The 25,150-nt window shown below is 51.7% G+C and overlaps 1 protein-coding gene across 5 annotated transcripts in view; it reads right to left on the bottom strand.

Annotated features, from left to right (window-relative positions):
* Bcar1 (BCAR1 scaffold protein, Cas family member) overlaps positions 1–22,931 on the bottom strand; it is a 37,844-nt gene extending 14,913 nt beyond the window's left edge. Inside the window, exon 1 of one of the 5 annotated variants that reach the window (XM_013115686.3) lies at positions 22,767–22,931. In XM_013115686.3, the coding sequence (XP_012971140.1) occupies positions 22,767–22,916 (150 nt within the window). In that variant the 5' untranslated portion in view covers positions 22,917–22,931. Of the gene's footprint in view, positions 1–482; positions 507–1,606; positions 1,727–7,050; positions 7,182–19,909; positions 20,073–22,766 lie in introns of those variants that run through there. The other 4 variants (XM_005073052.4, XM_005073051.4, XM_021228957.2 and 1 more) reach the window with 4 other exon arrangements.
* Between the last annotated feature and the right edge of the window lie 2,219 nt (positions 22,932–25,150).

The raw sequence follows: 25,150 nt of genomic DNA, 5'->3' as shown, positions 1-25,150 counted from the left end.
TGTCACTGCCTCTCAGCCGGGCTGAGAGATGGCAGAGGGCAGAAGCAAGGGAAGAGTCTGGGCTAGGTGTGGCTAGAACATCTTCTGTCCTCCTAGAGTAGCAGAAGACTCATGCCTCAGCAGGGCTGGTGGCAGAGGCTGACTGAGACACCACTGGGCACTCAAGAAGATCAGATGCACCCTTATGGCCTTCAGCTGAACGTCAAGTATGGGTGACCTACAAGGGCCCTCCTAAGATACAAGAATGATCTAGACTGGAAACAGGACCTGGGTTCTGGCTGCTTGCTATGTGGCCTTGCCTACTTAAGACCTTAGAAGCAGAGCCATCCTCTGGCCAGACTGGTGATGCACAACCTGCAATCCCATTGTGTGAGCAGCTGAAGCAGAGACCCAGGGGTTCAAGGCCTGGGCTAGTGAACCCCATCTCAGGAAGCAAAGCTCATCAACTAAACAAGAAAACCACCCCACCCTCTGAACCTCACCTCCTTCATGGGCTCAATCAGGAGCTAGAACTCAGGCAGCAGGAGGGCCAGCCATGCCCTAGGGACCCAGAGTGGCAGCTCAGGCTCTGAGAGAGGCCTTCCGAGGGGCTACCTCTGATTTGTCTCAGGGCTTGCCACACTGAGAGGTATGAAGCACCTCAGGAGTCACCAGCTGGCATCCGCTCTCCAGGACAACTTGAAGTCTCTAGTCCCAGAAAAGGCAGGGGCAGAGGAGCTAAGAATCAAAAAGAGCAGTCCCAGGGGGAGGCCAAGCAGACAGGCTGCCACAGTTTCTGAACTCTGTCCACACCAGTTACAGAAGATTTCAAGTGCACTGAATAAGCTGGGCATCGAATACACCAGCACTTCCAGCATCCAGGAGGCGGAGGCAGGGGGACTCTGAGTTTTAGGTTACTTTAGTGATACCTCCCTGGAAAACAAACAAACAAAACAAACAAACCACAACTCCTCCACAATAAAACATCATTTGAAAATTTAAAATCCAGTATCAAAATATCACTAAAAATATTCAAGATAATAGGGGTGGATATTCTCTCATCTACAGAGTTTTCAACTTGTATTTAACAAGTATTTCTTATGCTGAAGTTGAAAAAAGCTGTTTGAAGGGAACCAACTAAAACTAAACATGTATGAAAATTTCATTTAAAAAACACTCTGAACCCTAGCTTTTTTTAAGGAAAGAAAAATAATCCTTATCTAGGAAAAGAAAACAGTGGGTCACATGCCAGGCCCTGGGTTAGAATGGAACAGAGGCAGGCAAATAGCTATAGTGGGTCCAGAGGCCGGAGCCCCCGGTGGAGCAAGCATGGGTGGGAACTACCTTACAGCCCACCAGGCTCACAGTCCCTATCCCAAAGCTACAAACAAGAGAAACAGAGAAACAAGAGAAATTTCCCAAATATGGTCTGCAGCCTGCCTCCCAGGAATCACCAGGCCCACCCTCCCTCAGTGACCCCAGAACATCAAGCCGCCTGGCTAGGTCCCCTAGCCCCTGCCCTGGTGACCACAGGAAGTGCCAGCAGAGTGAGTCATAGGGAAATTCCCTCCAACCAGTCAAAGGCGGGTGGAAGTGTAGACAGAAAGGCCTGCTCCTGAGTCCTCACCTCTTATGGCTGCTGGCAGGGAAGGCTCAGAAAGAGGCCCCACTGTGTGGGTCTGGGGACGCCAGGAGAGAGCAAAGGCAGAGGCTAGAAGGCTCTGTTGAAGGAAAGGTTCAGTGAACAAACCAAGCAAGAGAGGACCGCCCAGCCCAGGTGAACCACTGGATTTCTGGCCTCTCAGAGGTGCTAGCTAAGGCGCATGCTCAGAGTGCCTGCCAAGTATGCCTTGGCCAAGTAGGGTTGTAACTGTATAGACAAGGGCAGCTGGAGCCAGGCTGGGAAACACCTCATGGACTGGGCACGTGGCATCAAGAGCCTGGCACCAGGAGTTCCTCTGCCTGTGTCAGCTGGTGTGCTCTGGCCCAGAGCCCCTGCAGCAGCCTCTCTCCTGCCCAACCCAAGTCCTAAGCACTGTCCGTGCCTGACCTATCGACTTTTTCAGCTGGCCAAGCAAAGGCCCTTTCAGCCTCTCTGCCTCCCTAGTTATTACTCAAGGCCACATTCGCTCCTTCCCTCTCTCATGTCACTAGGCAACAGTTTAGCCCCAAACCAGAGTCTAGCTCACCCTCCCACTGCTATGTGACCTTGAGTAAGTCCCTTTTCCCCTAAACCATCAGATTGTCACTGCTAAGATGACACAGCTGGCTTCAGAAAATTCTACTTTTGTTTAACAAGATTGCCCTGGTTCCTGCTCTTGCCAAATCCTAAAAGTGGTTCTCAACCTGTGGGTCATAACCCTTAGGAGGTCACATATCAGATATCCTACATATCAGATATTTACATTATGATTCATAACAGTAGCAACATTACAGTTACGAAGTAGCAACAAAATAATGTTGTGGTTGTTGGTCACCACAACATGACGAACTGTATTAAAGGGTTAGTCGCAGCACTGGGAAGTGCACCTACACTTTTGAGAGGCCTGGCCAGCACAAAGTTTGCATCCGCAGTGGGGCAGAAAGACATCTAGCAATAATCTGCCATGTCTAGGAGTATAGCTCAGTGGCACACCTGCCTGGCTCATGTGAGGCTCATGAAAGTAAAAATCTGCAAAGAAGGGGAAAATGGGCTGCCAGAAATAATGAAGGACAAGACTTTTGCATACACATGGTTTTCCCAAGGACTCAACACTAGCTGACTTACTAGCTAAGCACACAAGGTAGGATGCAAGAGGCTGGAGCAGGAGCAAGTATGAGCGAAGACTTCTGTGACCCCAGAGTGGCAGGTAGGCAGGGGTTTATTGCTATAAGATTCCACAGATGATCCCTCTATCATCCCAGGGCCAATAAACACTATCCAAACAATGGCTTCTACAGTCAAATAAGCCCAGATGGGTAAAAGTCCACAGCGGTCTGAGCATTCCCACCGTGGTCATGCTTTCTCCTGTGGGACTCTGTCATGACTGAAGCTGGAGAAGCAGTCGGCTCCCTGAGACCGCTTTCCCAGTCTTCCGCAGCTGGACAGTTGTATGGCTCATGCTATGTTACAGATGTTGTCTCAAGCTCACAATGGGTACAACTGGGACTCTGAGGGATGCAGAGCCAGGTTACAATGTCTGTCTAGAAAAGTGGTTCTCAACATGTGGGTCGTTACCCCCTTGTCAAAACTCTATCTCCAAAACTATTTACATTATGTTCCATAATAGCAGCAAACTTGCAGTTATGAGGCAGCAACAGATGTAATTTTATGGTTAGGGTCATCACAACAGGAGGAATTGTATTAAAGGGTCACAGCATTAGGAAGGCTGAGGATCACTGGTCTAGAGAAGGTTGCCAGTCACATTCAAGACACCACAGAGGTAGCTGCCTGGCGTGCCAATCTCTGGTCGCCTCACTCTCGGAACCTGCTGCTGCACCCTATACCTACAGAACCAAATCAGACATCACCCCCTTTCCTCCTTTAGGAAGGCCCAACGACTGTCTGAAGATACCCATTTCCCTTTGCCCACCTCACACACTGCCATTTCTTGTTACTGCCTAATTCTTGCTCATACCCCAAACACGGGAGGCACAAGTCTGTCTCCAGCAGAGCCTTGAGTGCTAGAGCACTGGGCTTGTCCTAAGAGGCACCACAGCAAGTGCCTGCCCAGTCAGTAGAGTCAAGAAAACCCCTAGCCTGATGTCAATGCTCCCCATTCCACACAACATCCTTGAAATGCAGAACAGTAGAGGGAGAACTACTGATGTGATGGTTATTCTTCCTAGCTCCAGCTGCCTTGGGGGGAGTCCTGACGTGCTGTGGGATTCCCTAAACCCTGACAGGGCAGGGTACACGCTGCTGGCTTGGAGTGCTGAGGAAAAGACACTACAGTTTTCCTCCACAGAGCCCTTCAAGCAGTACCAGCCTGGGCCCACTAACCAAAGGACCCCCTGTGTGCAGTTACACATCTGGTTCACACTCATTTACACAGCAAACCATGTTCTCAGCAGCCGTAAGCCAGCTCAAGATGGGAACCAGGCGAGTCGGAAAAGGAATTGAGCAACATGATATAACTAGCAGGTTTTTAATGACAAGAACAATGAATTTTGCCCTAAGCCACAGGCTGACCAAGCTCCTTTCCACATGATCAGCTCACTTCATCTTCAAAATGACCCCAGGACACCAAGAATTATGTCTATCTTATCTAAAGGAAAACACAAGTTCAGAGTGGGCAAGCCTGTCTGATCCAGGTTTACAGAGACAAGAAACAGCAGAGGTAGGTCTAGGGCTCTGGGATCCATGAGTGTTAGCAGCACAAGCCTTTCCTACCCTGCCTAGTCCCACCCCCAAGGCACACACACACTGGCACCTACCCCAAGCAGAGCCTCACACACAGCAGGCACTAAGGAAACACTGGCTCCCTTCATACTCAGAACCACTGCAAATGTGAGCCAAGTTTATTTCTGGGATATTCTGTTTGCTTGTCCCAAAGACACCCCCCACCAGTGGTCAATGGATATAGGCCCAGTGAATGGGTGCCCAACTGGCAGTCATACTCACCATCCCTCCTCAGCCATGCCCAGGCATCCACCTCGAGGGGCATGTAGTCATGGACCTGGCAGCACTCCTTGACCCAATCCAGGATGCAATGGAGCCCCAAGAGATAGTACTTCTATCCTCCCTTCTCTATCCTGACAAGTGAGCTTTGGCAGCACCCTGCCTAGGATTTCCATGGACAACTGAGCAGCCAGTTCATGTCCCTAACATGCTGCTATGGAGCAAGAGTGTGAGAACCATGCTCAAAATGGCCTGTGCATGAGCCCCACATTCCAGAGTCATCCCAAGGGAGCCACAGCTCCAGTCTTGCCTTCCTCAGGAGTATGTGACAAGACAAAGGCAGGGCATCATGGGTAGCTGCCAGGTCCATGTCTGACATTCAGCAGCCAGGGCAAAGGTTTGGAAAAGGAAGGAGTGAAAATCCACCTGCAGAATGTGGCCACTGCCAGAGATTCCCCTACACACACACATGCATGCACGCATGCACGAATGCACACTGTCCTTGGTTCTAGTAGCAACGGCAAATGACTTGTGTCCAGCTCTGAGCTGGAAGCAGATTCCTGCTCCAACTCCTGCCAAGTGTCACAGGTATTATCTTTGGGGGTCTGGGCAGAGGTGTAGTGGCATAAGGAATCCTCCTGCTATAGACTGTGACATCTGAATGGGGATACCTACTGTTTCTTTCCCTGGCCCCAGGATTCTAATACAAAATTGGTGAACCTATCAGTGGGCTGGTTCTAGTTCTCCTTTGTGACTTGGTGCCTCAGCAGAGTTTATTTCCGGGACAATATGGGGCCCAGAACAGGGGTAATTCCCATCCCTGACTGTCATCATGGAGGGATCCAGCGATCAGAGCAAAGGGACAGTAGGATCTTAGTACAAGGCCTTGGTTTGTTTATTCATTTTCAGATCTTCAGCCCGCTGGAGCTTTGGCACTATATAATAGCCTTCAGCAGCTATTGTAGTCCACCTTCCTGAGCAAGGACACACAGAAAGTGTGGTTCTCTCTCTAGCATACAAAACACACTGCCCTCCACTCTCTCTCCTCCCACAAAGGCCTGACTTTGTACCTCACCTAGAGAAGGGAGGGGTAACACCAAGACAAACAAGGAACCTTGATTCTTCCTAGAGCTGGGAGGACCATCCTCTGGGTCTGAGGCCACCCCACAACCCCTTTATACTGGGAAGGCCATTTGCTGGAGAGAGAGCCTCATACTCACTCACCAATATCAAGTCTAACCCTGCCTCTTTCCAAAGGCCTCCCAGCCTGAGTAGGTTGGGTTGGGGCGGGGAGCAGAGGATAAAGCGTCCAAGATTGGGGAAAAATTGTGGTGGGGACTCTTGAAAGATGCTAGGATGCTAGGAGAGGGCCACAGTAGACCCTGACAGTTCCTCAAGGCCAACTTCCCTCATCCCAGACAAAGAGTGGGGAACACACACAGCACATGCAGTACATAGAGACAAGGTAAGGTTCTGGGCCCTGAGCTTAAAGGACAAACTCATCCTCTCTCTGTCTCAGCCTCTACTCGTATAACCTTACAACCAGGGTGGGAGTAGCAACTGACTCAGGGACCTTTCTTGTGCAGAGAGTCCCTTGAGACACTGCCCTGACTTCGTGCCTTGGCCAGACATAGGGACAACACACCACTTGCTCTATTGCTCAGCACAAACACTAATGGCCAGACATTCCAGTCTTCCTCCCCTGACCAAAGGTGACTTTGCTCCAACAACCTGGACTGCCTTACCCTGCCCTGCCTCCACCCAGCTTCCAATGGGTTCCTTCCTTGCTCAGGGAAAAGGGGAGGTGAGTGCTAGTGCCAGCCAGGAGGGTGTGCCGGCAGTTCCTCCCCAACGGCTCCCTTTCCCTAAGACACCACCTGGCTCCTGAGCTTCTAGGCACCCACACCTGCTATTCTGGCCCATCAGCCCTGGCCAGTCACCATCCAACCCTTCATCCGGAGAAAGGAGGGCGTGTCCCTTGGCGCAAGACAATTGGAAACTTTCTCACTTAGCAAGTGAGAATGAACACATGGTCGTTATGTGACGGTGACCAAACTCATAGCAAACCCTCGATCGGGAGCGTCTCTCAGCCTAGACCTTTTCATAAAGTAGAGTCGTGAAGATAAACTGCTGTCCTCAATGGGATTCTCCCAAAATCACCCCAAGTCCTAACCTGTCGCGGCTCGCCGCTCGCCTGCAGCCCTCAGCAAATCTCGGCTTCTCAGAACCCTCAGCATACCGCCGCGGGTTCAGCCTCAGGCAGCCCGGCCCGTGCCAGGGCCCAGGAGTTGCGGAGGCCGAGTGCGACACGAAAGCTCCGTGGGCTGCGGGGGGTCGAAAGACTGACCGGGGTAGGAGGGACTCGCTAACGCGCCGAGCTGACCGGTAACTCTGCGGCCGGAGGGACGCGCTGGGCCCGCAGGAAACGTCCTCCGCCCTGCCCGGCCGCCCGGCCCCACGCCCACACTCACCAGGTACTTCATGTTGCTCGCTGGCCAGAGGCCGCGCCGCCAGAGTACCGCCAGCCGCCCGCGCTGCACGTCTCAGCAGCAGCCTCGGCCGCCCGCAGCCGGTCCACTTCGCTCCGCCCACCCGCCCGCCACCGCCCGCTCCCGGCATGCCCAGCCGCGCTACCATTGGCTGCCATGGGTCCCCATGCAAATGAGCCGGCGAGGTGGGCGGGCCGAGCTGGCCACAGCCCGAGCGGACGTCCCCGCCTCCCTCTGCCGCGGGCCGAGCACGAGAAGGTCCTCAGAAGACGCCGCCTGGCCGCATCGCTTTGCTCGAGTGCAGCTCCTCCTACCCTTCTAGATGCCGGCCTTTCTGCCTTCCTCACCTACCAGCCCGGGGGTATTCCCACATGAGTCTGAGGCATTCGATTCAGACCTGAATTCCCAGGCAAAGTGGAGGGAGTATGCCCCAAGAAACAATTACTGAAAACAATAATAGCGCACGACTGTAGACAGGCCTTACTGTGTAAGGATCCCAAGAACCCTCGCGTGATGGTTTATGCCTAAGGATTCCAGCAATCGGGAGGCGAGAGGCAGGAAGTCAGCCTAGGTTACAGAAAGACCCCAGGGCTGGCCAGCTACAGCAAGACTTTCTGCTTTCATAGGTAGCAACAACCCCTGCCTCTCTGTATTCCATATGGCATTTCAGCTGGTTCCCGGAAGCCCAGGGAGAGTGAAACCAAGGCTAACTCCGTCCACTCCACAAATGCCTCTGGCCACTAAGCAAGGAACTAGAGGCCTGCCAACCCCTGCATCAGTTCTTCACTGAACTGAATGCAGACTCTGGAAGCAGGGTCTCCGTGATATGGCCACAGTCATGCCCTAAGAGACACCCCTACCCCATCCTCAGTCAGTCCTGTCCAGACACAAAATCTTCTTGAAAGCTGCTCCAACTTGTCTATTTCAGGACTGTCCAAATGTGCACACTGAGAATGAGGGAGGAGGAAAAGGCACCTGGGAAAGCAGTGGACGGAGCCTCAGCTCACCTCAGTGCTCAGGTCTGTTACTGTCACCCAAGCAGCAAAATCTAGATGCCACAAAGTCTCTCGGCAGCAAAGTCTCTGAGCACAGACTGCTGGAAAATCTGGACTGAAACTTCTTCCAGACCTCACAGGACCCTGACCCGTCAGCAGTGCCTCACCGTACACCATCAGGCAACCGCTGATGCCAGGAAGCAGTGAGCCAGAGCCCACGGAAGGTCAGCAGACAGTTCTGAAGAATGGCGGGCAGCATACACACATGCTCAAGGCCAATAGGTAGCCTTTCCTTCCCCCAGAGCTCCTTCATCAGAGGCTGGGCTACAGCAGCCTAGAGAACACCAGTCCTAGGAACACCTGGTTGAACCAGATTCCTGGGTCGTAACCCTCCTGAAAAGCTAAGACACCTGCATTTCCCCAGGGCTTCTGGCTTAGAAACCACTGGCCAGAGCTCACAGCATGGGGGGAGGAGCAAGGAGAAATGACCCCGTGTCCTGGAACACCACCTGGAACATTCCCTCCTGTTGGTTACCATGCCCTACTCCCCCTCTCTCCTACGTCCTCCACTTCCATCCAGCTACCCAGTGGGTCAAGGCCAGTGGAAACACGCCTAAGCATCTGTCCCACTATGTGGGGACTGAAGGATCCTCAGGAGTCATTGCCAGGCCTGAAGGGCAGACCTTCAGGTAGGAGGTTTCTGCAGGATGGAGACAACACAAAAAGCCTGTCCTCAAAGGGGATAGATGGTCTCTGTCATACCACTGGCCAAGGGAAGGCACCACAGGGAGGCAGAAACTAGCTAGGATCTTGGGAAAGGGAGACCCTCCTTTCTCAGAAACAGATTAAAGTGGTACTTGGGGGTGGGGTTGTGGGTATGTGTGGAAGTGGGGGAAGGGAGCTGGGCTCAGGCTCAGGCATTTCAAAAATTTGCTCCTTTTCCACTTAAACAACCCCCCCCCCAGACTGTGAGCCTTGGAATGGCATTTCCGCTTTGGAAACAAGACCCCAGATTGATACCCCACTGTGCTGGGGGGGGCACTTCCCAAGCTACTGGGGAGGGAGCACCCATTAGGCTGGTTTTGTTTTGGCTGGGGTATGTGGAAGAGTATTAACACGGATACTACCTCTGCACATCTGTAGCCTCTGTGCTGACCTGAACACATGTGCTCAGTGATACAGTAGCCCCTCATGGGCACTGATGCAACCTCCATGCTGGCTTGGGACACATGTACTAATTTCATGCCCACAGCAATTTTGCAACACAAGCTTTACTGCTGGTCCCATTTTACAGGTGCTGAGACTGACACACAGCTTAGGGGGTCCTTGTCTCATTCTACACAATCCATGCACAGCAGAGACAGAGCTGATATCCAGAGGAGGAGGATGGTGGGACCTTACCGTACAGTGATTATTCTGCAGTAGAAAGGGAATTTAGGGAATAGGGCACTCCAGGCTAAAGCTAAAGACCTTGGTCACATTCAGGTCTCCAAACAGGTATGAACCCAAGTATTCACTCCTCTCCCATCCCCCCCAAAAAACCAACAAAACAACAATGGCCCTGCATTCATTCAGCACGGGGGCCAGCACTCCTCTGAAGTCCAGCTTCATCGGTGAGGGGTGGGTGTGTAATGGGGTGGAACCTTAGAGGTGGCTCTTGTGGGAAGTTCCCCTGAGGAAACCAGACTTTTGCCTGAGCACACAGACAGACACATGCACACGCTGCAGACACAGGCACACACAGGGACAAGCACACAAAAGTCCAGCTACATATAGGTGCGACACACACAGACAGGACCAGGCACACGGGTGTATGTGCAGAGGATCTGCTGAAAGAAGGCGCTGCTGGAGAATGACTGCAGACGTATGGCCAGACAACAGCTCCCACCCGCCAGGACAGCTAGCTGTCAGTCATCCCAGGAGTGGCCCGGAGCCTCTTTTATCAGATAAAGATGAGCTCACAGGATGCAGAGGGACATCACTAACTCGGGCATGGAATGAGCATTTGTGCAGTAAACATAGTAGTAGGCCACTCAACTGCCTATTGCTGCTTCTCCTGGACCCCTACTGAGGAGAAAAGCCTGAGATGAGGTTAGAGCCTTCTGAGCCTCAGAAGCAGTATAGGCCCACAGAAGAGCTACCACTGCTTAAGGTCCTGTAATGTTCACTGTAGCACTTACAATTGTAGCACAAATTCTTTTGGTCTTAATAATAAAAACTCAGAGTCAGCTATCCAGGGGTGAAAGCTGAAGGATCAGAGAGGCAGAGTGGCCAGTCACTAGAGTTCTTACCTCTACCAACGTTCAGACCAAAGGCCATCCTGTCCTCAGACTGCACTCAGCTCCTGTATCCTCCTTATAGCTTTCTCTCCATCCAGCCATATCACTCCTGTCTTCACCTCTGTAGTGTTGGAATTAAAGGCCTGTGATCCCAAATGCTAATATCACTTATGTGTGAGCTGTTTCTTTTTTAGGCTGGATCAATTTCTTGTAGCCTAGGGTGGCCTGAACTAACAGAGATCTGTCTGTCACTGTACCGATTGCTGGGATTAAAGGTGTGGCCACCACCGCCTGGCCTCTATTGCTAACTAGCTTGGCCAGCTCTGCACTCTGATCTTCAGGCAAGCTTTATTTGTTAGATCATAAACATATACCACCACATACAATGGCAAAGAAGGGGAAGGGTATAATGGAAATACCCAACTCTAGGGGAATGGCTGAACAAACCAGTCCCTCCAGGAAGACCATGCAGCTACAAGACAACCACTTCCAAGAGCAAATTACACAGGGGAATGGCTTATGACTAAGAGTGAACAGAGCAGGCATAAAATCCCTTGCATGAGATAAGGCACACAGCCTCTCCCCTCCTAAAGCTTGTGCTGGACAGACAGGTCAGCTGATGGCCAGCTCTGGGAGCGGCAGTGGGAAAGGATTTCCTGAGGCCGGAGGTAAGCACTGCAAGCCCCAGGGACAGGAAGACATGTTATCCCTGAAGGGCCACAGGAGCTACTGCCTTCCTTCTGAGAGGAATTCTCAGTGTCAAGCTCAAAACCTGGGCAAGGCTGTGATATGACACAGCCTATCACATCAGTCAATCCTCCCCACTCTGGGGACCAGGAGACAGAATGCCACTACCCAGAGGCTCAGAGGGTAGTCAGTGCCTCTGGCAGCTAGGAAGTGGTAGTAGAACGTACATGTGTAACTGCCCATTCAGCAACCTAAGCATGTCCCTATGGGAAAGGACCCCAGGTGACCTCAGACAGCAGGTACTGGAGCTGTTAGCCTTAGAGTGTCCCTGTGCTCCAAGGCTGGAAAGACCCAAATGAGAGCGTTCACTCCCCATTACAGTGGTGACTGTTGAAAGGTGGGCAGGGCCCTACGGCCTGGAGCCAGATTCTTCCTGCTCAGCCATGCCCTTTGTCATCCTTCCCACAAGTCTGCAGGGGTAGGAGGTAGGATTGAAGGATATGAGGCAGTGCTACCTGCTACGAAGGGTCATAGCCCAGGGGTGAGAAGGTACAAATGACTTAGGTCTCCCGACAAACTCCAGGGTATATGAAGCAGCACCCTCTCAACCCCCTTTCTCCCTTCATGTCTGGTCCTAGGACAAAATAGGGGTGCGAAGGGCAACCCTTTCCCTTTCCCATTTTTTTCTGCACAGTGGCACCTTCAGGGAAGTGCTCATTTCACATAGGACTTTTCTCCAGCAGAGGCCTCACTGCGTGCTGGCAGACAAGAGTGGGCGAGGCCTGAGGATTATTGTTCCCTGTGAGGCCCAGTGTCTGCCCTTGTGGCTGCCTCTGCAAGCTGACCCTTGTCTCCCTATGCCCTCAACATTACAGAAGAGTCAGACTAGTAAAGAAGACCTGTAGAGAAGAGAGGAGCAAGGGACAAGGAAGGGCATGGGGCAGGTCCCCATCCTTGGAGAGAAAGCTCAGCTGCTGGTGGCTGCTCTACTTCTGTCAGCTAGGCTGGGTGGGCAGGGATAGGGTGTGACCAAGAGACCTCATCAGCTGAGCCATCTGCTCTCACTCTCCCATAGCAACCAGCAGTTCAGACAGAGGGTGACTTCACATGCCATCTGCTCCGTGCCCTCAGCAGCTTCCACTGAGCACCAGTGCCCACATCCACAGATACAGATGGGCAGAGAACAGGGTTGCAGCCACAGAGGCTGGAGTCAAGTGAGCTAGCTGCAGGGCCAGCAGGGCCACAGGCAGCAGCCCAGGGACTCCAGGGTATACGGAAGCAGCTCCTTCCTTGCAAAGAAACATGGATCTCCTATAAGCCTATTTCAGCCTACACAGCAGAGCTGACCTGCCTCAGGAGATACTGACCAAGGCCTCATCTCAACTAAGCCTACTCAGACAGGAGCCTACACAAATGACTCCACCTGTCTATGGCCTCCTCAGCTGGCTATTGTACCTCTCAGAGCCTCAGTATTCATGTTAAAGGCAACCCTTGCTAACAGCTGAGCCCACACTCAGGCACTAACATGGATGCTCAGGCCAGCAGCACACACACCCACATCCCAAATCGCCATACATCAAGTTCCACCCACCCTCCCTGGACCACCCCACAAACACAAGTACACACCTCTAAGCCGATTCCCCAACCAGGCCTTCCCTGCTCCCCGTCTCCTTCTTCAGATGCGATTCCCATGTTCCCTCAAAACCTCATTTGAGGGTCTGGGTACAGTTCCTCCTTGCAGTGAGGCCGCACCAGACCCACAGCCCAGGCTGGGGTGGCAGGTCTTCCCTTCAACTGCATTGGGGCGGCCAGATATGGTGTTCACCTCTTTCATCGGCACTCTTGTGAGCAAGCTGCAAGCCAAGTGTTGTTTTGTACTAGGGCAGTGCCATGGAAAGAGTCCTGTCCCCAGAGAACTAACACTTGGGCTGTGGGAGGTGGACATGAACCGATAATCACACCTGTCTGTGATGGCCAGGACTCAGGGAGAGCAAAGAATGTGGCAGGGGTGGGTGAGGGGGTTGTTCCATACCAGGGGTTTGGGAGCTTCTCTGTGGAGGTGACAAGTGAGTGAATGTGTGAATCTTTGCAGGAAAAAAAAATCATTGTACCGAAAAAAATAACAAGCCGGGAAGTGGTGGCGGATACCTTTAATCCCAGCACTCAAGAGGCAGAGACAGGCAGAGAGAGTTCTGAATTTGAGGCCAACCTGATCTACAGAGCAAGTTCCATGACAGGCTCCAAAGCTACACAGAGAAACCCTGTCTTGAAAAATGGAAAAAAAAAAAAGCCGGGCGTTGGTGGCACACATCTTTAATCCCAGCACTCGGGGAGGCAGAGGCAGGCGGATCTTTGTGAGTTCGAGGCCAGCCTATTCAGCCTCCAAAACAATACAGAGAACCCTGTCTTGGAAAAAAAAACAAAAAAAAATGGAAAAAGAAAGAAAGGAAAAGGAAAAAAAGCACTCAGGACTGAGGTGCGCCAGGAGCGGCTTGGCAGGATGTCTGGGTCAGTTCCAGCAGGGGAGGGGCGGACAGGACCAGTCAGCTTGAGTTCATGATGTCTTCTCTGGCCTGCTCTCCTTGCAACCCTCCAGCCAGGACCTCTTGGGACAGAATGAGGCTCAGGGAAAATCACAGGTGACTCAAAAATCCTAAAGTTAACCTTTGATGACTGGGTGGAGGGAATGCAAACTCTTCAGGCCCTGCTGGGAAGGCTGTAACAGGGAGGACTGTGGTCTTACCACATTCTGAGCAAACAGATCATTTTGGTAGATACAGTGTTTGAGAGCATAGACAACTCTCCGGGTATGACCTAAGGTTACATGATTAGATGTCATGTTTTCTTTCTTTTTTTCTTTTTGGTTTATTGAGACATGGTTTTTCTGTATAATATCCCTGGCTGTCCTGGAACTTACTCTGTTGATCAGGTGGGCAGATACCAGGTTCGTTTGTTCTTTCTTTTCTTTCTTCCTTCCTTCCTTTCCTTTCTTTGTTTTGTTTTTTGTTTTTTTTGAGACAGGGTTTTTCTGTGTAACTGTCCTGAAACTCACTCTGTAGACCAGGCTAGTCTGGAATTCAGAGATTCACCTGTCTTTGCCTCCCCAGGTACTGGAATTAAAGGCCTTTTCCACCACCATCTGGTGATACAAAGTTTTCTAATACCAGCAATATACCAGTGTTCTGATAGTTAAAAATCTACATTAAACAAAAGCAAAGAACTCTCCATCAACAAGAGAATGGGCTAAATGCTCTGTGGCATACCCACAAACAGAATAGCATTCAGCAACCAAGAAGTAATAAAATTGTGATTTCTAAACTATTTTACTTAATGAAAGAAGCCAGAAGTAACACAGCATGAACAGGCAAATCTATGACAGTGAGAAAAAGCAGAGTGGTAACTGCCTGATGGGGACCTCTGAGCACTTTCTGAGGTGATGGTGACATTCCTTAGCCTGATGGCGCTCTTCATAAGCCCAAATTTACTTTAGTGTTCATTTAACGACTGCACATTTCATGACATATAAAAATCTAACTCATGCCAGTTGTGGTGGCGCACACTGGTAGGATTTGCTGAAGGAGGCAGAGGCAGGAGGATCACGAGTTTGAGGCCAGCCTGGGCTACACAATGGGCTGGAGAGATGGCTCAGCTGTTAAAGGCTAGGCTCACAACCAAAAATCTACCTCAATATAAAAGTCTCAACAGGTAAAAGAACGCAAAGCACAGAACAGGAAGCATGACGTTACGTAGTATTCTGAAGGAGCCCACAGCAGGTATTAGGATCCACCGGTAGGTGTCAGGAAATTTAACAGTTAAATTTTTATGCCCACTTAGCCTAGGCTTTCTGGAATAATGTTCCTCTTTTCTCACATATTACATAGTTATGGAGGTTTTGATGATCCTAGACTATTTTGTCTTCCACTATAATCTGTTTCAAATCCATCTTGGAATTTGGCAGGTTTTAACAATAAAATTACTGAAAAGACCCCTTAGTCTCTAATCTCCCACCTAGAAAAGAGATTAATTTTAGAGCCACAACTTGTGACCATCTTTCCTGCCAGAATGGGCGTCCCTCATCACCTCTGCTGAGGTCCTGGCTCTTTCTTGGATCAGGAAGACAATGCCTCAGCAAACAGTGACTAAGAGTACACGGGGAGGGGGGGCAGTTAGACTCAAGGGCACTTGCTGGGCAAGTCTGACAACCTAAGTCCTATCTCTGGAGCTACATAAAGGTGAAAGAAATGACTCCACAAGTCATCCTTTGACCTTTACTCCTGCACAGTGCCTACACACACACGATGACAATGGCGACAATAACAATGATCCTAAAAAGAAAATGAAGAGGCTAAGTCTGAGGCTGGGAGATGGAAAAGATCCTTGAGGGCGGGAGGTAGGAGGGGCATAGCTGATGACTACAAGTAGTAGTTGTCCAGGACCACTCAGCCTTCCACTGCCATCATTAGTACCTTAAGGTACCGAGATCCACAGATGAGATTGAAGTCTTGCCTGGCTACTGCCATTGCTAGACCATGCAGCTGCTGACCATACCTGAGAACAAGCCTGCACCCCAGGAGCCTTATGTGCTTGCAAGCCTATCCACTCCAGAGAGCACGGCTGCAGAGCACCCAGCTAGCCTGAGACCTGGTGGGCCAGTCAATGGCGCCATCACAGGCCACTCTGTTGAAGTAAGGTCTAAGAGGACAGGATCCCACAAGCTGTGCAGAGCAGGGGAGAGGCCAGCGTCATCTCACCACTAAGGTCTTGGCAGGAACTAAACTGAACCACAAAGAAAACGCCATTGGAGGGACACAGGGGTCAGGAGTGGGTCCTTGCTACCATACCTGCCAACAGAGACTAGATGCAATGACTATCTCACAGCAGCAGCCACTATATAATCTCTTAAGGAGAGCTACGTGGATCCCATGCTGACTCCCCCCCCCAAATGCTAGGGCTCAATGCATTCCCATGACACCCCCAAGGAAACTGAAGCATGAGGTTCAGTAACTCACTACTGTAGAACCCAGCATGGTTCCTTCTAGAGCCCTTAGCCCTGATCTACCAAAATACTGCCCCCATCCTGAAGCAGCAGCTACTTTGATCCCCACTTGGTCTTCAATCAAGTTCCCTGGTGCCAGGTGGTGGTGCATGCCTTTAATCCCAGCACTCTGGAGGCAGAGGCAGGGGATCTCTGTGGGTTTGAGGCCAGCTTGGTCTACAAAGCTACACAGAGAAACCCTGTTTCAAAAAAAAAAAAAAAAAAAAGCTCAGTAAATAAATTAATAAGTAAAAATAAAGTTCGCTGGAAAGGGACTGAGCAATCTGATGTAGGGCCATCATTACCTGCCCTAGCATGGTGGAACAGAGAGATAAGAAGTGCATTCTACACCCTCAGCAGGTGGCTGAACTGGGGTAATGAGAGAGAAAACCTAAGGGGCCGGGTGGTCATAGGTCCTGCACCTGATGAAGCCTTCAGTCTTGTGACAGAACCTGCTAGCGACCACATGATTCTGTCTTTACACACAGTAACAAATGAGGCCAGGAGGTGTCCAGGGGAAGTACTGCATGGGTGAGCAGGGGTAACCTACCTAGTCAAGTGGGAACAAGGTTTGAGACCAATTCCTGAGCAGGGAGGGGCAGGAACTGGTCCAGTAACAGAAGAGGGCATGGCACAGGCTTTGGGGATTGAGGTGAGGCTTGGGACTCTGACACTTTCTCCCCACCTCTTGTGCCCTTTCTAGAGGGCTGCAGTTGGCTACCTGGCCAGACCTGTGGTTCAGACCTCTGGCTCCCTGTCCGACTCTCTCTCTCAAGCACAGAGGTCTCCAGGATTATCCCAGGTTCAACCAAGTGCCCACTGATTTCCACTGGCTGCTGCTAGATTAGTCAAAACTAGACTGACATGGGCAAGCTGCCTGGCCTCTGTGAGCCCAAGATGGCTGTCTGCAAGGACAACATAGCATAGCAAAAAGGAAAAAAAAAAGTAGGGTCAACTTGGAAAACCACAGAAAGCTGTCAACAGTTATCTGGGCTGCGGCCCTGAAATTAGAGTGGCCATGCAATGCAGGATGATGGTCATTTTAACACTATGAACCTTCCACTCTGGTTCCCACCCTGCCATACCTCTCATTGGTCATGTGGCTGCAGCCACATATGGTCCTCCCTGAGGCCCTGTCCATGCTCATGCCCATGCCCAGCACATAGGACATGCTTACATAGGGCAGCATCTGTGTTCCTTGGAAGGGCCCATCCTCCAAGAAGAGGCACAGTAAAGGCTAGATGAGATGCCTAGTTTCATAGACAAGAAACAAAAGGCAGAGACAACAGTGGGGCTGCTCTGCACAGGACTTGATCTTCACCTTACCGGACAGGGTGCCAGCCTCTCGTCATTGATGAACATGGGTAAAATGGCAACATGGCCATTTTCTAGTGTGAGCTTCAAGCTAGGACAAACTACCAGACAGGCCTATGGCACTGGCCAGCCATGCACAGAAGGAAGGCGGACATCAGAGGACAGTCAGGAAAAGAGTGGTCCAACACTGCCCAAGTGCCTTTGCTCTCAGTTCCCTGCATAGGAGAGAGCTTGAGCTGGGAGCCAGGGCTACCATAGTGCCTTCCTCCCTCTGGATCTCATATCCCACAGGGGTCAAATAACAGTTAAGACCCTAGCACAGCAGGGAGTGATGATACACACGTGTAAGACCAGCACTTGAGAAGGGGCAGAGGCAGAGGCAGAAGATCTCTGTGGGAGTTCAAGGCTAGCCTCATCTACCTAGTGAATTCCAGACTATTCAGGGGGGGGCTACACAATGAGATCTTATCTCAAAAACCAAAACACAGCAAAGCAGAGACAAAACCCTGTACAGGCCCTGCTTGGATACCCGGGAAACCACATCAACTCAACCTAGTTCATCCCAAGTTCTCTCTCTGCTATCATCTCCCATCTCCATCCGTAGCACCTTGTAATTTCCGTGAGCCAAAGTGCCTTCATCAGCTTTATCCAAGAAAAGACTGCCCAAATGAATGGGTGTGCTTAAAACTCAAACATGTCCCTGAGTACCACATGGCCAGTCACCAGCCTGGGTTCCCTGAGCAAGGACAGAGCAGGCAGCTCTTTCTAGAAGCTTCCACCAGTGTGTCAAGGTCCCAGGAGAGAGGACAGCAATCTGACAGCCTAGCTGTATGCCATGCAGAATTACTGAGGCCTGTGGCTACAAGCAGGAGGGTGAGAAGTGACTTTTGGAGGGGAGCCTGGTGGGGACAGACCTTGACTTTAGTTCTTCATAGTGATCCTAATCTATACAAGTCCTACCAGACCCCTTGCCTTCTCTAGTTACAGATGGAGCTGAGGACGACTACCTGAAATCTTGTGAGATAAGGGTCTGCATGCCATCCAAGACTCCATGTCCAGAGCTCTGTACTGACTCCAGACAGCCAAACCAATCCTGGACCTCCCAACCAGAGGCATGTCCAGAGGGGCACTCGCTATTCACTACTGCCCTGGAGATCCTGGCCCTCTAGCAGGCTCAGCCATCTGCCTTGTTTCTCGGACCAGTGTCCACAGGGGCAGAGCTGCCTGCTGCCCTATGCCCCAAGCCAGAGAAAATCCTGAGCTTTGCAGAACAGCACAGCAGAACAGGAGAGGGGCTTGGCAGGCTTTCTCTGTCTCTTCCTAGAGATGGGGCAATTATGCTTTGAACCAGAAGAGATGGGGGTGGGGGCTCCCATCAGCACAGCCTGGAAGCCCTAATTTTTTCATCTGTAACTCAGCATTACCACTTCTGGGGGCGGGCAGGAGCTGGGCTCTTTAATTCTGTAATAACAATGCTTCCCGCTTACACAAGCCTCTCTTCTCCAGGAATCTCCATACCCTATGGCGATTAATTAAGAAGCTACTTGCCCTGCCAGGAAGCCTCGACTGCGTGCATCGGAGAGAACCTGGTCCCCAAGTGGATGAAGAATAAGGCCAGGCTGGACAAGGCTGTGGCCCAGTGCCCCTTCCTGTCACTGGTAAAAATCTCTGACTCAGCAGAGAAATCGTGGCCATTACTACAGTGCAGACAGGATGAAGGTGTGGTCTCACACCTCTGTCTATCTGTAGAGTGGAGCCTGTACCTGAATCAGTCAGTCAGTCACCCAGGTAGCCATGACCAATCACTGGCCACCTCAGGAGAGACCCACGGCCCCGTTGTTAAGCCGTGTGGGGTACGGGCTGCTCAAGTCTGTCTGATGGGTTAGAGAGGGGGGTGTCAAGGCAGGGGAAGCCCCTACGGAAAGGAGACGCAGGGGTTACACCGTCCAACAAAACTTCCCACAAAGTGAGCGCACAAAGCAGAGGTAGGGGGAGATGCGCTCTTTCCATTACATTAGCCAGCCAAGCTAACCATTCTTCTGGGTTAAGGGTGTCTCGGGGACAGCACAGACCCCGCCCCACGCCTGGCCATCCGGGTGGGCATCCGGGAGCACAATAGGGCAGCTCTCTCCCAGGGAGTTTTCAGCCGAGCGGCACAGACCTTCCCACCCCCTCAGCCGGCCCAGCTGACCTGACATGGGTTTCCAGGGAATGACAGAGCCCTCTTCTCCGTAGGCCTGGCCACTCCGGCAAGAGGTCGGGAAAAGCGCGGACCCCCGCCGGGCCCACCAGTGCCGGGGGCTCTGGAGAGGCCCACAAACACCCTCTGCCCAGCCCAGCCGTCCCGGGGAGCTCCCCGTGGGGCCAACAAGGGCCCCGGTTCCCCTCGGCTGGAAGAGACTGGAAAAGCAGGGTCAGAGAAGCCGGCTAGGTGGCGGCGCCCCCACGGCCCCCTGAGAAGAACCCCCGGCGACCCCCGGTGGCCCAGGCCTTCAGAGGGGGGCGCGGGGTCTCGGGCGGCCAGCACTCACCGGCACGGTCATCTTGGACGCCGCCCCCGGGGCCCTGCGGCAGCGGCGCGGGCTGGCTCGGAGCTCGGTGGGCCCGCGCCGCTCACAGCCCCCGGCGCCGGATACCGGCGCTCTCGGTTGCCTTCAGCCTGCTTTCCGCCACCGGACAGTCCGGCCGCTCCCCCCGCGCCGCGCATGCGCCGCCCGCGCCGCCCCTCCCCCTCCCGCCCGCTCCGCCGCCGCCCGCGTTAAAGGCGAGGACCCGGGACCCCAGCATTTTTCTGTCGGCACAACAGGGAAGGGAGGCCGTGTTCCCACACCTTGCCAGTCCTTCCAAAGGGCACCTCCAGACGCACTATTAGAAAATAAATCCCATCCGGTCCGCCCACCCGATTCTGGAGCCCAGGATCCCCACCCCCACGCAGCACGTCCCTTGGTGCGGGTCCCAAGGTCTGGGAGCAGATAGGGTAGAGACTCGGTCTGGGTGAAGGCGATCTTAGATCAGCTGGTAGAGTTCCTCTGCACCCCGCCCCAAGCTGAGGGGGGACCTAAAGCTCCTCCAGAGCCCTCTCGATCCCCAGGGAGCTCCAGACCCCGGGTCCCCCTGAAAGAGAAATCTAGAGTGGCTTTTAGCGAGGGTCCCACAGTGGCCACCCTGCCCAAGACTGGAAGACGGGCAGTCCTTCGGAGATCTGAGGCGTCCTTTGCCCCATGATAATCACCCCTAATTTCTCCAGCTCTTTCCCACCTGACATGGTGCCCAAACATGCACCTGCAAGCAGTGGGCACCTGAACACTGGCCTTCAGACTGCCACACCCTTGCTGTTTTCACCTTCCTCTCAGTGCAGAGATCCTGAGATCCATCAGCTACCCAAAAGCTAAGAACCAGAGGTCTGTTCTGCTGCCCAACGGCACACAGCTGTCACCACTCCACAGGACCTCTTCCTGGGCAAGGCCAAACCCATTAGTGGCTACTGTTCCCTAGGTAGGTGAGCGCATACCTACACCAAGTGGGAGATGGACTCAGTGGGCAGTGTCTAGGAGGCCAACCTACTGCTTCCCAAGGGAGCAGGTACAAAAACAATCTCCTCCTCCTCCTCCTCCTCTTCTTCTTCTTCTTCTTCTTCTTCTTCTTCTTCTTCTTCTTCTTCTTCTTCTTCTTCTTCTTTTTTGTTTTTGTTTTTGTTTTTTGTTTTTGTTTTTTCGAGACAGGGTTTCTCTGTGGTTTTGGAGGCTGTCCTGGAACTCGCTTGGTACTCCAGGCTGGTCTAGAACTCACAGAGATCCGCCTGCCTCTGCCTCCCGAGTGCTGGGATTAAAGGCGTGCGCCACCAACGCCCGGCTTCTTCTTCTTCTTCTTCTTCTTCTTCTTCTTCTTCTTCTTCTTCTTCTTCTTCTTCTTCTTCTTCTTCTTCTTCTTCTTCTTCTTCTTCTTCTTCCTTCTCCTTCTTCTCCTTCTTCTCCTTCTTCTCCTTCTTCTTCTTCTTCTTCTTCTTCTTCTTCTTCTTCTTCTTCTTCTTCTTCTTCTTCTTCTTCTTCTCCTCCTCCTCCTCCTCCTCCTCCTCCTCTTCCTCCTCTCCTCCTCCTCCTTCTCTTCCTTTCTTCTTTTTCTTCTCTTCCCTCCTGTTCTTTTTTCTTTTTTTCTTCCTTCCTCCTCCTCTATCTCCTCCTTCTCTGATTTATTTGTGTGTGTGTGTGTGCGCGCACGCGCGTGCGTGCGCGTGCATCCATGTATGTACGCCATGTATCTGCCTGGTGCCCTCAGAGGTCAGAAAAGGGCAATGGATCCCCTGGGATTGGAGTGACATGATTGTTAGCAGCCACGTAGGTGCTGGGAACCAAACCTGAACTCTGCAAGAGCAGAAAGTGCTCTTAACCACTGAGCAATCTCTCCAGTCCCAGGGACAAACTTTTTTGCCTTCCAAGTGTACAATGGTTGAAGGCCCAAGTGATTGGGAGACAAGGGGAGGGTGGGTATCTGACTTCCTCAGAGGCTCAGGGGTGACCCCAGACCCCTCAACTCCCCACCCCCACCCCGGAAAGCCGAGGCAACCTTAGTCCCCTCAACCCCCAGGTAAATTCTGAGAAGGGACCCAACAATGTGGTGAAATATTCGAGAAAGGGGTCATCGGGACAGCCACGACCCAGGTCCTAGTTCTAGGTCTGATGAGGGAGCCGTCCTCTGCTTTGAATAGGGTCGCCCTGTACCTCTTGAGTAGCTGTTTCCGGAGCTGTGCAAGGTATTGCTAGGAGAGGGCAGACAAGGCCACAGCAGCCAGAGGGGTGCTTGGGCCGACAGCTGCCATCTCCTCAAAGGGCATTCTGTGTGTGTCTGGCACATGGCCCTACCCGTGCCCACCCGCCCGCGCCCAGCTGGCACCCGGGCTTCTGAGCCCAGAGCAGCAGCTCAGCCTGGCGCCTGGGCTCCAGGCCACACGCGCCCGAAGGCTCGGAGCCCCGCCCCGCCAATCCAGGCTCCGCCTCACCTCCCTCTTTTTCTCTGGCCCGGGAATTGCGCAGACTTCTGGCTCCTCTCCCTTCTGTCTATTCTAGGTGTCCAGGCCAGAAGACCGGAGCAGTGGATAAAATACCCCTTTCACACTGTGGGTACAGGGGAACGGGCACTCGGGGGACAGCGCGTGTGGGGTTGGGCTTTGCAAGACAGCTAGTCCTTGACTCCAGCGTGGCAGCAAGCTCACGGGGAAAGGCTTCCAGGCAGATCCCTCATTTGTTCTGGCAGAGATCAGGGATTTGGGTATGGGGTGTGAAGCAGCCAGAGGAGGCTCCCTCCGGGGATGTGACTGTCCTAGATCCCTAGAGGCCATGGCTGCTCTCCCCTCACTAAGCCTTGCAGACAGATGATTCCAGAATGACTCACCAAGTTCTTCAGAGAACAGCCTGTGGGGATGTCCAGACCAGAAGCAGCTGGGCTGCCTGACGAAGGCGCCACAATGGAGAGGGTCCTTGAGGGCTGACCAGGACCCTCAGAGGAGGGCACTCCCTCCGGACCACAAGGAGGAGGTAGCATACTCAGCTGTGCGAACTCTTTTGTTCCCTGGGCCTTGGCCACATCTCTAGGGACTAAGGGCTGGGAGGTGGCTTCTTTATTCCCCTCCCACTCTTACCCAGGGACCCAAGAGAAAGCAGCGAGTCCTTGAAGCCCTTTTTCAGACACCGCGACAATTTTGCCTTAGCATGGTAACTTTGTCACCATTAGTGAGCCTGTATTGCATAGTATTGACCGAAGTTCACACTGGGTTCAGATCTTAATTCGCCCCACTGTCTTTTTCTGTCCTAGTACCCCATCCAGAATCTTACATTATACTCATCATGTTTTCAGAGTCCTCCAGGCTGTGAAAATTTTTTTTGACATCTCTTGTTTTGATAACCTTGATTTTTTTTTAAGGTGTATTGGCCAGGGGGTTTATGGAATGCCCCTTGTTCCGTATTCATTTGACAATTTTCTCATGACTACTTTCGGGGCACAGTTTTAATGAGGAAACTGCAGAGGTAAAATAGCACTCTAACTCCGTCATCTCAAGGGCACATACCGTCGGCATGGCTCACTGCTGTTGATAAGGAACTTTGATCTCTTGGCTGAGCAGTGCTTGCCGGTACCACGGCTGTGAAACTTCCTTCCCCACTGCTTTGCCTTTCTGAAGGAAGCCAGTGCTACACAGACCTTGCTTGAGGATGGCAAGGTCTGTCTCCTTTGGGAGCTCCTATTTAAATTCTTTGAAATTTACTTTCCATATGAGAGAACTGCCTCTTCACATATATTTCAAACATTTATTTTATTGTATGGACCCATGAATGTTGTTCTCTTGTATCCTGGCCTGGCCCTGGATTTGTTATGTAGCCAAGGATGGCCTTGAACTCCTGATTTTCCTGCTGTCACCTCCCAAGCCCTGGGATTACAGGCTTGCTGGTGCAGCATACCACTGTAACACTGTGTCTGTTCTTTTGCCTCCCTGTTGTTAGTGCTGGGAATTCAGGTTCTCTGGAAGAAGAGCAAGTGATATTAACCACTAAGCCATCTCTCCAGCTCCTATTTCATAATTTTCTTGACTTCATTTATTATTTGTGCTGGTTTTTTTTTTCAGTGAGGATGTCAGATCTTGGAGTTATAGTTGTTAGCTGCCATGTGGCTGCTGGGAATTGAACCCAAGTCCTCTGGAAGAGTTGTCAGTGCTTTTAACCACTGAGCCACCTCTCCAGTCCCAGTAAATACTTTTTTAATTATGGCAAATACAAATAACCCCAGACTAACCATTTTCATCACTTCTTGTGCTTTCATTGAATTCATCTCAATAATTCAGGAAATTCCTTTCATCTCAAAATCCTTAGTCACATACACAAAGTGCCTTTTGCCTTCTTAGGTAATAGATTCCAGAAGTTAGGGTGAGGATGAATGTGAGGGTCATATTCAGTTGATCACAGGGAGGCTCAGGCTCTGCTGGCTGCTCTTGGAGGTAAAGACCAACCCTAAGTAGTCACCCATCAGAAAACCTGTCCCAGATACAGGCCGTTCAGACTAAGGGGCAGGTGACTCATTCCTAAGTAGCTTGAGTGGCACAGTGGAACCCTTCCTCCCTTACTAGGCAGCATGCCTGAACTCCTACCATGGGTTTGGCCAGTGTAGAAATCCTTTGCTCAGTTTGAGAATCATCTCCTACTACTAATAGAAACAGCCACAAAAGGGCCGTAGCAGGCAATCTGAGAAGAGGCCCAAGACCTTATATGAACTGATTCTTTTGACACACAAATTCCAGGAATGTTTACATTTTTAAAATTCTCACAAGTAATCGAGGAAAGACAGGCTGTGTATGAACATGGAAACCGTAGGACCTGCATGTTTAATAATGGACATCAGTTAAACAGATTATTGGTGGTTACTGCTCTAGGTGGAAGCCTGAACCTGGGAGAGTGGGGCTTAAAAATGAGGTGGACTAAAGTCTCATACAATAGTCAACTTTGTTCAGAGCTACAGACAATTTATACTTGGGGTTAAGAGTCACCTGAGTTTCAATCACAAGACAAGCCATACAAGGCAAAACATGTTTTCCACAGAGGCATATAAACCAATAATAGCCAATGTAATGAATAATCTGAAGCAAACTCAGCTCCTATCACTACACCTAAGAGGGGCACAAAAGCACATTCCAAGAACAACCCATGTCATGGAGGGACAGAGGTTAAAAGACTCTTGTCTTGTTTACTTGAAGCTTTCTCACAAGGTCTCAGGAATCTCACACAGCTTCG

Source organism: Mesocricetus auratus, unplaced genomic scaffold, assembly GCF_017639785.1.
Source record: "Mesocricetus auratus isolate SY011 unplaced genomic scaffold, BCM_Maur_2.0 Super-Scaffold_6723, whole genome shotgun sequence".
Lineage (NCBI taxonomy): Eukaryota > Metazoa > Chordata > Mammalia > Rodentia > Cricetidae > Mesocricetus > Mesocricetus auratus.
This window is presented reverse-complemented; position numbering and strand designations above follow the sequence as displayed.